This window comes from Vombatus ursinus, unplaced genomic scaffold, assembly GCF_900497805.2.
Source record: "Vombatus ursinus unplaced genomic scaffold, bare-nosed wombat genome assembly UNPS02000749.1, whole genome shotgun sequence".
NCBI lineage: Eukaryota > Metazoa > Chordata > Mammalia > Diprotodontia > Vombatidae > Vombatus > Vombatus ursinus.
The window spans coordinates 22,501,790-22,513,763 of record NW_020940527.1 but is presented as its reverse complement, the minus strand read 5'-3'; the positions used below and the strand labels follow the sequence as shown (position 1 = coordinate 22,513,763).

The window sequence follows — 11,974 nt, the reverse complement described above, 5'->3', positions numbered from 1 at the left end:
CCTACTCCAACCCCATCCCCACCTCCCCACCCCCTGGGAAATGGACAGTATCCCATTAAAATGACACTGTTCCCTGCCTCTGCATTTCACTCGTCTCTAACTGACTCTAATGTCTTCTAGGTTTCCATCTGTCTCCACAGGTGGGAGTGAAAAGGCAATGAAGTGAGAGCCATTATGAGAAGTCTTCCCTTTCTTTTATGAACAGCAGATCTAGATTTTCTATATTCTACTCCAAACTACTCTTAAGACCAGAAAGGGAGGATTGATTTCCAGCTCCAAAGCATCATATTCTTAATAGACCTGGACTTTCTTGTGAATCACTGCATCATGTAACTAACTTAGTAATGGTTCTCTCTCTCTTTGTCTCTCTGTCTCTTTATCTCTCTATGTGTCTCTGTCTCTCAATGGCAGTCTTAAACCACATGAATCAATCATTTGGAATTTGAATCTCTACCCTTAAAAAAACGTAATGAATCCGATGTCATTTATATTCATTTAGCTATGGATTTAGTTATGGTTGCCAGTTAGAATAGAATGACTCATTTTATGCCATGCAAAACATTAGTTGGGTGGTGCTGTACTGAAATAAGTAATAAAAAACAAAGCTCTGAAGCTCTACATTTGTAGATAGACATTCTACATCCTCAGCAGGACCACTTTGAACTTAACAAGGTTACCCTTGATTGCTGAGTACGGAGCAAAGACTGAAGCATTTCACAGGGCACAGACTGGTTTGAACCTTGAATAGATAACTGTACTTCTAATATATAATTAATGGTATCTTCCCCTTCACAATGTCGTAGCTTCTCATGATGCTTCAGCATAATTTTAGAAGTATGTCCTATGAATTTGGAAGTTGCAGAAAGCTGGGGTAGACAACACATTTAAGGGTTTGGACACAGGGAGTAGTAGAACCTGCATGGTGATGCAGAGAAAAGAATTAGAGCTTCTTTGCCTCTTGGGGTTTGGGGGTTTTTTCCTGTTTGGTTGGTGGCTTTGCTGTCACAGTATTGTGTTTGCTACATAGATCTTTCATTTCAATGAGGCTTTCTTCTATGGCTTTAGCAAACTTGACAGAAGAGGTCTCTTTGCAGTCGTGGAAGCTGGAGATGCAGAACAATATGTGCTCTGCTTGAGGATTATAGCATGTGCCATAACCATTCGGGACTACAGGACCATAGCAGCAAAACATCTCCATTGTTGTTGGCACCTGGTAGAGAGAATCACATTTTAGAATCAGATGGTTCTGAAAGGGAAGTAATAGTTTGTATGATTTGATTCAATTTAATAAGCATTTATTAAGCAACCATTATATCCTAGGTCAGGGATTTTTAACCTTTTTTGTGTTATGGAACCCTTCTGACAAACTGATCAAACTTATGGACCCCTTCTCTGAATGTTTTTAAATGTATAAAATGAAATGCATAGTATTACAAAGGGAATCAAAAGTTAGTGAAAATAAAGATATATTTTTTCCCATTCAGATTTACAGACTCCTCTGAAATCTATTCATAGACCCTAAGATTCATGCTCCCCAGGTTAAGAACTCCTGTGCTAGGAATTTGGGATATCAAGCTGATACAGTGGAAGGAAATGGGCAAGAATCACTTAGGATTACAATCACATGGGTTACAATCTGCACCACAGTAGAGGGAGTACTCATGCCAATGAGATAATTTAATGATTAATTTTTTTTAACCGCCAGATGGGTGATTTTGCAGGTTTTTACCTTCTCTGCAATTTTATTGTCTTAGAGAGCTGCCTGGTGTACTTGTCCAGGGTCACACAGCCAATATGGGTCAGAGGTGAGACTTAAATCCAGGTCTTTCTGCTTCCCACCCTAGCTCTCTCTATAGTATTCCACACTGACTTTCCCTGAAGTATATTGTATGTACATATATATGTTTTGAATCATGTAGATATAGTTGTAGTCATTAATATACATGCCATCAATAGAAAAGGCAATAATAAAATCACTGCCCACTGTAAAATGTTTTACTTGTTGAGTCAGATGCTTCCAGTGTGGAATCTACTGATTCAGAGTGAGTAGGGCCTGGTGGAAGCTGCATTGTAATTCACCATTTCAGACACTATAGTAATTTCCTAAGAGGCACTTTAGTGGCCTGAAAGAGTTAATGCCATTCTAAAAGAGAGTAACTTGTGGGATAGCAAAAATTTGGTTCGAGAATCAAGGTTCAAGAAAACCATTTATTGAACAATATAATATAATGAACTATGCTCACTAAGAATCAAAGTTTAAGAGTACCAATTATTGAACAACATAATGACTACACTAACCAAAAACAACAACAAAAACCCAACCCAATATAACCCCTGTCAATTAAAAAGATGACGATATAGGGTTGTTGGTTGTCTACCATATATTTAATTACCATTAGCATTATCTGGATATTTTTTTTTCTAGGACAGGCTTGAGTCTGAACACAGCTTTAAAAATCTCAAAGATTTCTATGGATTGGAGTTTTAGTTACTCTAATAATATTCTGAGAGGTCTGTTTGGAAACTGATGCTATTTTGTAATCTAGAAATCATCAAGTAAAGAAATGTGTTTCTTTAGACATCTAAAACATAACAAATATTTTATCATTTTAAAAAAGCCATATCCAAATTACATTTATTAACTGGCACCAGAAATAAGCATTTCTACTGTGATGGAGTTTGGGGCTTGTTTTAAACCTGTAAATTTCAGGAGTTGTGTACTTGGGCCTTCAGAAGTGACACTTGGCTTTTAAATGGAGTAGAACAAACCATTAGTCTTGCTAATAGAGTCATAGAATTGTCAGATAAATGTGCTGTGCAACAGCCCAAGGCCATAAAGCCATTCAATAGCACTTTTTGCCCATGGATGGTTTCCCAGAGAATTTATGTCGTGGTATTCTTGTTGCATTTACTCATGTCTGCAAGCCCACAGACATTATGACAAGATCAAATTACTTAGTAGGTTTTATGTTCCAACACAATATAATCAGTCCCTTTTATTGCATATGCCCATCCTTACGTAGATGAGGCAAGGTTTCAATAAATTGATTACTGTGGGTATTCCTTCTCTTATTGGAGCTGATTCCCTAGGAAAACACTGCATTTTTTTAGTTGTGAATGATAATCCTCAAACAGCATCACAGCAAGCTAAGTTGGGAAATATTAGATCAAAGTTTTATTTTCTCTTTCTCATTTTGTTTTTTGCCTCTGTCTACTTTATGACTCATAAAATTGTTAGAAATATGAACACAATAATAATTCTTGTAATGAGTTATTATTACATTTAATACATTGAATTTGTAGGAACTCAGAGTATGGAAAGCAAAGTGAAGGCTCATGTTTCTGGGCTCAATTAGGTACAAGATTTCTTGAAGGCAAGGGGACCGACCAGATGACCTTTGGGAGTCCCTTGTAACTATGGGATTCTATTAAATGTAATGGAGGAGCTCAAGTTTCATGTAGTCCAGTAATATCCCTGTAAAGAGACTTAGCAGGGAAGTATAACTAGGTCTGTTCTATAGGGAGTGTGACTGAGGTACAGAGGAATTAAGTGACTTGCAGTCAGGCTTAACATCAGTAATAGAGCCCAGAATGGAATTTAGATCTAGTGTTGCCTGGTACTGTATTATTTTCAGCAGGTTATCGTTAAATGGATTTCATCATTCCTAAATTTCACTGTAGATTTATTTGAAATCAGAATGAGCTATAAAATTGAAATAATAGCTTAAAATTGGGTTGTTGCATAGCATTCCCCAAGAAAGGTGACCACACTAAAACGATTTGATTTCTTGGATGAACAGGTGATTCCAAACTCCTACCTGGCTGGTTGAGAGGACAAATCGATTGCTTGTCAAGTAGGTTTCATCTGTGAACATCTCTGGCAGCTCTTTGCAGAGTCCTCGGGCTATTTCCCTCAGCCCCAGTAAATGATTGTCAATTGCCATACCAGTGATGGCCTGGGTAGAATGGGAGGAAGAGCAGAAAGTCTGTGATGTGGAAGGTTATTTGATTCTATTCTGATATATTTTGCTTCATCCTATTCCATTTTACTCCACTCTATTTTGCTCTGTTTTCTCTAGTCCCATTCCCTTTCTTTCCCTGTTCCATCCCATTCCCCTCCATTCAGTAAAACTCAGGATTTACCAGTTTCCAAAATTGTTTCTGCTTCTTGAACTAGGACATTCCCTTCCATGATACTTAGGCTATTTTTGTTTTTAATGACTAGGGATAGAAATACTACTGCATGATTCTGATGCTAATAATTTCAAGTCAATCTAATTAACTATGGTTGTCCTACCCATTAATGGTGACAAAGCCTGCAGGTACTTAGAGGGATTGTGGTTCACTGATGGGTTATTGGCATTCTTACACAATGGGAGGCCAGGCTATAGGCAAGGAGAAAAGCTCAATCAGGCTGTGGAAAGTTGGTATGCCATTGGCTCAAATGGAGTTAGGGCCTGCTTCTAGCACTAAATGAGATTTGTAATGCAGGAACAAGAGAAAAGGCTATGGTATAAGACTACTTAGTTCTGATGTGTATAGCCTCATCACCAAGTTGAAGCCTCCATTCTCCACTGATGATCCAAAGGGTGAGAAATACAGTGTTTGAATGGCTGGCACTTTAGACTGTTTGGTGAACTGCTGGCAGCTATTTCTTGCACCTAGAAGGCCATGTGGTTAAAGCTAGAACCAGGTTCTTAGAAGTGGTTAGCTTGACTTTTTCCAGAGGGGAAAACTAATTTAATGATTTTTTTAAAAGTCCATTTGATCATATAAGATTTTTAAGTTTCCTAACCAAATATGTCAGTGTCATGTCTTAAGGGAAATGGTAAGCCATTAAGTAACCTTTGAAGGGACATCCAAGGTAATATTGTGCTAAATTAGGTCTAATGAGTTCCACATTTATATGATGTCAATGTCACTGTTAAATCCTAGTAAAGAGGAAAACTGAAGAAATAATAAACTGTGCTTATTTTATGAGGCAACATGTTGACTGTTGTGGCTTTGACAACAGTTGTTCTAGGTTTGAATGAATAAAATGGAACTGAATTAGAGGCTCTCATCATTTCAACAATTGCTTAATTATGCTGAACAATGGAATGGCATGCAACTACTACTACTTTTCAAATATACATGTAACCTAAATAAATAGTGGGAAGAACAATTAATAAATTCATTATTATTATACAGGATGTCCTGAAAGTTTTAGTGCAGTTTAAAGCTATTAGGGCTGAAAACTGCACTAAGACTTTTGGGCCATTATTTCTGTTTAAATTTCTATAATTAAGATTTTTTCTTTATTTTAAATAAGGGGTTCTGTCTTGATTTTTCTGATTCCCCAACTGCAAGTTCCTGCTGTCCTCAAACTACCTAGTATCTGCTTTGTATAGATTTGTATTTATTAACTTTATATTTATGCTATATATATATATATGCCTATATCTATATATACATATCTATATGTATGCATGTATGTGCTTGTTTATCTTCCCCATTAGAATGTAAGCTCCTTATCAGTAGGGATTGTTTCACTCTTTGAACTTGTATTACCAGTACCTAGAGCAGTGCATAGCTCTTAGCAGATACTTAATAAATACTTGATGATAATTGATTGATTGGGTTCATTAATGGCAATTAGTAAAGGAAAATGTATTTCAATCTCTACAGGTCTTGTAAAACTTTACTAATTTGGTTGAATTGGGAAGAGAGTTCATTGTGTCTAAATTAGTGAAAAGTATGAATTAAAGACTTAAAAATAGAAATTAAGCTCTTTTACTTTCTCACATGTATGTGGTCTTAAATTAGATCAGCAATATGCCTCCTAGTTGGGATTGTTTTTTAAAGAATAGATGAGAATGATTTTACGTACTAAGCTAAAAATTAGGGACTAATAAAGAAATAACTTAAACAGTGGGCTTCAATTACTGTACTTTGTATATAAAGTGAGTTCTTTGAAAATACTGCAAAATAGTCTGCTCTCTGAAGTAGGAAAACCTTTTCCATTAAATCTTTACTCTTTTAATTTGCTTGAAAACACCTTTTTCATAGCTAGCATAAAGGTAAACTTCTGTTGAGGCCAGTCTAAATGATCACTAATTATATGTGTATAGTTTGGTATGTATATCTCTCTGTGTATCTACGTATATATCTAATCTGATATGATGAAATATGAAAGTAGAGTGTCTGTTCTATTAGCACCAGTATTTGCCAGGCCCTGTTGATATCCTTTAGTTGCTAAGCTCTGTCATGTTGTCTTTAATAAACACTGGTTCTAATTCCAGCAATTTAAAAAAAAAAAAAAGCAGAGATCTCACTCACCAAAACAGTGTATTCTGTCTGAGCCCTGATGGCTTCTTTTAAAAGCAACATCTTCTCTGAGTCCTGCCAACAGATCAGAATTGTATAAAATATAAGAGGTTTAAAACATTACTCAGTAAAGGACTGCACAGAGAGGCCTATCAGAGAGGAACCAAATGACTGAGCTGCAAGGAATGGCCATTTCTCCCTGGAGATGAAGCAGCATGGATTATTTTTGAAGTCCAACTGAAATAGCTGCACCTACCGTTACAGATGATTTTTCATCAGTCATTGCTTTCACAAAAGCCAGTGCTTCAGGAGTTGCTGACCTAATGTTGTCAACTCGTCCTTCTTCAAATCGGCGAATGGAAGCACTTTCATATGTAGGGACGAGTCTCTGGTGGCATCTGCAGAGAATGAAGTATGAATGGCAAATAACTTATTTGGGAGGAATCATAAATGCTGAAAGAAAAATAGCCTCAGTAGGCTTCATTTTTACAGTCCTGATTTTATTTGGCATAGTATTTCATTTTAATGTTAGTAGAGTTCTATAAGAGATCCCCTAAAGATGGATGTTAAAGCTCTTCTAATATGAAGGGTCGAATATAGTAACATGTATTTGTTATGTATTACTGGTAAAAGAGAAAAACATTGGTTGATGTCTTAAAAAATATACATTGCAAAATCTAGAATTTACTGAAAGATCTGAAGAATGATTAGTAGTAGAGAATGAAATAATTGTGTAATTAATCATTTGCCCTTACTGGAAATCTGCTTTATTTAAAACCTCACAAGCAATACCTTATTGTTTGTTCTAGGCAGAGAGAAACCTTAGGCTTAGTGGGAAAAGAAAAGCTACCTAGCTCTTTTCCAGAAAGCAGATGAGTTTTGAATATATATCAGGGCCTGATGAATCTCTATTGATCTCTGCTAGAGTGACCGCAGTTCTCAAGGCCTCAACAAAACAAAACAAAGCAAAATTTGTTTCTGTACCCATATAGTAGGCAATGGTAAGCCAGGGCCCTGGGGAGGCATTGTTTTTAGTGGGCATTGCATACCCAACATGGCAACATTTTTCTTATTAAAGTGACAATAATTAATCAACAAAAATGTATTAAGTGCCTATTATGTGCCAGGTGCAAGTGCATTGACATGATCCTGAAGATAAACTAATGAATAGAATGTAGAGGAATTATAGCAAACACTATAATGAGCGAGAAAGAGGACAGGCAGTTAGTGAATGAAGACAAAGAATAGTTAGAAATAGAACTTGAAAAATGTGGTATCTCCAAAGCCAAGGGAGAAAAGGGTATTCATTAAGAAGGGGTCAATGTCAATGCTGCAGAGAGGTCAGAGGACTAAAAAAATTCTACTGGATTTGACAACTAGGAGCTTATTAATGACTTTCAAAATGGCACTTTTAATGTAGTGATAGGACAGGACCCAAACAGAAGGGATTGATGAGAGGTGTAGGCATTATGTATAGATAACTTTTTCAAAAAGTCTGGCCATGAAGAGGAGAAAAGAGATTGAATGGGGTAAAAGAGTAGAGGGAAGGCTTTAAAAAATACACACACATACACATATACATTGTGTATATATATATGAATAGAGCATATTAGGAGACAAATGCTAAGGAACCATAAAGAAGAGAATTTGTGCTGTAGAAAGTTAAAAAAAAAAGATGATTTCAAAAAGACATGGAAAATGATATGAACTGACTCAGAATGAAGTGAGCAGAACCAAAAGAACAGTTCATACAATATCAATATTATAAAAATGAACAATTTTGAGGACTTTGATAAACTAATGAAGAATAAGATTAGCAGAACCAGCAGAACAATTTAAAACACTTTAAAAATAATTTTGGGATAATTTGCTTGACTATGCATATTTATTACCAGAAGTGTTCTTTTTTTAAGTAGTGGTGGGAAGGAGAGAGAAATATTTGTTAATTTTTTTTAAATACAGAGATGTGAGGGAGCTCTACAGTTGTGAAATGGTGAGTAAACTTTAAGACAAGGCCACCATATTATTAGTTTTACTTAGTTATAAAAGACCTCTTGTAAAGTGGGAGTAATCTGTAAATGTTTATAATGCAAAAATAAAACATAGCAATAAACTGAAAGTGAAAAAAAATACATTAAAAAAGAGAAAGGAAGAGATTGAAGATATATGAAAAAGATGATTTTGAAGCAAGGTTCTGAAGAATAGGGTACCTGTTAAGATCAAATTAGCCTCAGAAAAGAATGAGAATATCTCTTTTCTCAGACAGTTTGGTAAAAGCTTTAACGTGAAAATCCTAAGCCTTCAACCATGACTCATAGGAGGCTTAAGAAAATAGCTGTCTCTCGTAGTAGAGATAAAGATTCAAAATGATCAGAGACTTATGAACTTTCAGAGTATCAGCTAATCAGCATATATTTATTGAGCCCTTATTTGTCTTGTTTTCAAGTGTCCAGAGGATACAAGGAAAAGTTCTTTAAAAATATAGCAATGAAACACTTCGTATTCTTGACATCCAACCAGACTAGTATTTCTAATTTGAGAACATTTCTCTGCTCATTACTTCTCGAAGAGTAAAATTTACTTCATGCTAATTGTTCATCATGACAGATGTCTAGATGAGTATAGGGTAAAGAAATGAGGTTGTGTGGCATTACTTTATATGCTGTTATTTAACTTTTTAATGTTATGCATTTCAAACCTTTTGTTTTACAGGTGCGAAAACTGAGGCCCAGAGAAGTGAAATGATTTGTCACAAGGCCACACAGTAAGTAGCAGAGCTGGTATTTAACCTTGAGTGTTTTCAAGTCTTGTATTAAAACCTTACTGTGATGTCTCACTGTAGGATATGCCAGTAGAGTGTGCAAATCCTGTTGGTGTTGGCAAACTGGAAAAGGCTTCCAGTGCCATATGCTTATGGTGTGCTTTGTCATCCAAGTGCCAGCCAAGATAGATAAAGAAAGCTTCCTCACTGAAAAATTGATGCGGGATGTTCACTGGTAACTGTTGTGGAATTACAATACACACTGGTGGAAGGAATATCTGTGCTGATGAAATAATAGATTTTTTGAAGTATAGAAGTCTAAAGATTTCCAAATTTTGTGTGCTATTATGAAAATCTCCTTATTGTAGAAGTATATGCATATGTATAAATATAGACATAGATACAGACACATAGACATAGACTACTTATGTATATCCCGGTAGTTAGATACTAAAGAGGGGTAGTCACAAAGGAGGAGAAATAGCAGCTAGGATACTCAGAAATTCTTATGAGACAAAAATCCAAGAAAAAAGTCAGTAGCAAAACCCATGGTTTTAAATGTCTAGTGACAAATACCCAAAGTTTAGGCAACAAATAAGAGGAATTTGAGGTCTTAATATTAGGAAGCAAATTTGACCTCACTTGTATCACTGATACTTAGCATAGCCTAAGCCATGGTTCAGGAGGAGTGTACCTTATTCAAAAGAAACAAGATAGGTTAAAGGGTGGGATAGCAATGTATATTAAGAAGGTATACTTAGATGACAAAATCCAGGAATCAGAGTAAGCATGTCTGAGAGTATTTGGTGAAGGTCAAAGGAAGGAGAAACAAAAGTGATTATGTCACTGACCACCTGGATTGAAGGAGGAAATACGTATGGAATTTGGAAAACAAATCTCAAGGCTGGTACAGAATCATAGGATAGTAGTGATGGTAGGTCTTCAGTGTGGCACACATGTTGGATCTCTCTGCCCAGATCAGAGCAATTAATAATAACTTTTTGATCCACCTTAATGATAGTTGCATTCTTCAAAAGGTAGAAAAACAAGAGTAAATTTTATTTTTGATCTTTACTTTACTTTACTTTATTGGACAAGAACTGATTGCTGGGATAAAAATGATGGGAAACTTTGGGAGACGTGACCACTTCATTTTGGAGTTTGTGATAGAGGGGATAAAATATTGGCATAGTTTGACATACATTGTAGATTTGGGAAAAGCAAAATTCAATGGGGACAGAGGAAAGGTAGGATTCCATGAAGTAAAGCAACCCAGGAAGGATCGGAGATATCAAAGAATAAAATTCTAAAGACAAAAAGTAAAACTTTTAACAAGGAAGAAAAATGAAATTTGTCTGAAGATACAAGTGTGGATATGCAGAACTTACCATCTCAACTTAGATTTTAAAAAGAAATATACAGAGGATGGAGGCAAGGCCGGTAACATAAACATTAATGTGGCACAATCCTTTAAAAATAATGGTAAAAATGTTGATGCTTGGAATGAGCTGAGGCTGGTACAGGAGTATAAGGATGACAAAAAGATTTTTTAAGCTATGTTTGGAGAAAAAGTTGCATCAAAGAAAGGATGGGACCTTTGCTTGGAGGTGGATATGGTGGTGATAAATGGCAATAGAGAGAAGGTAAAGCTGCTCAATTTTTATGTTTCTGATTTCTCTGAAAAAGAATTACCTTTACATTGGAAATGACAGAACAAAAATGATCAACAGGGAATTGATGACCAAGATAAGAGATAGTAAGATAGCAACTAATTTCCCTTGATGAATTCAAATCACTTGGCCCAGATGAAATATATACCCAGATCCTGAAAGAACTGGCAGATGTAATTAGTGAACCAATATTAGTGATGATCTGAAAGACTACTGGAAACAAGAGAGATGCCACAAGATTGGGGAAAGACAGATATCCTGATTTTCAAAAAAAGAAAGAGAATGGAGTGTCCAAACTATAGGCCAATGCACTTGACTAATATAGATATACTTTACACATATGCATATATATTATTTCCTAGGAAAACTCTAAAATAGATCATTAAATAGGTGGTAAACATGTAGATAAGGAAGCCATAATTACAAAGAGTCAATATGGCTTCATCAAGAACAGGTTATACTGAACTAACTTTATTTCGTTTTTTGACAGGATTACTAAACTAATAGATAAGAATGCTATGGATATAGTTTACTTAGCAAAGTTTTAAATAAAATATCTCATGCTATTCTTTTAGAGAAAATGGGGAGTTATGGGTTATATGAAATTTAATTATGTGGATTCAGAACTGGTTGGATGGCCAGACTCAAAGAATAATTGATTATTATTCAATGTCAACTTGGCAGGGGTGTCTTCAGTAGAGTATTCCAGATATTTGTGCTTGGCTTGTGCTGTTTAACATTTATATCAGTGACTTGGATAAAAGCATAGATGGCAGGCATATCAAATTTGCATGATGCCAATCTGGGAGGGATGGCTAACACAGTGTATGACAGAGTTAGTACATAAAAGAATCTTGGGAGGCTGGATAGAGCATTGAACTGAATATGACAAAATGAAATTTATTAAGGATAAATGGAAAGTCTTCCACTTGGGTAAAAAATTAACTTCACAGGAATAAGATAGAAGAGGCATAGTTAGACAGCATTGCTGAAAAAATTCTGAGGGATGAAAGGGAGCCAAGATAGTGCATTAGAGGTAACCCAATGAACTCTCTCAATATTACCCTCCAAACAACATTAAAATAATGCCTCAAATCAAATTTTGGAGTGGCAGAGCCAAAAAAAGGTCAGGATAAGAAGTTTTCTGGACTAAGAAAACTTAGGAAGTTGGTAGAAGTTTTTGACACTGGGGTGGAAGTCTATTCAGAGACCATATACCATTGGCAGCAACAGCGAC

At 35.7% G+C, this 11,974-nt stretch overlaps 1 protein-coding gene across 1 annotated transcript in view; it reads right to left on the bottom strand.

The window, feature by feature from the left end:
- Window positions 1–940: 940 nt before the first annotated feature.
- The window catches only part of CHAT (choline O-acetyltransferase), a 96,863-nt gene continuing 85,829 nt past the window's right edge, over window positions 941–11,974 (bottom strand). The window contains exons 11-14 of the mRNA XM_027861001.1: window positions 6,563–6,704; window positions 6,319–6,381; window positions 3,819–3,956; window positions 941–1,210 (exon numbers count right to left, since the gene is read on the bottom strand). Of these exons, the coding sequence (XP_027716802.1) occupies window positions 941–1,210; window positions 3,819–3,956; window positions 6,319–6,381; window positions 6,563–6,704 (613 nt within the window). The remainder of the gene's footprint in view (window positions 1,211–3,818; window positions 3,957–6,318; window positions 6,382–6,562; window positions 6,705–11,974) is intronic.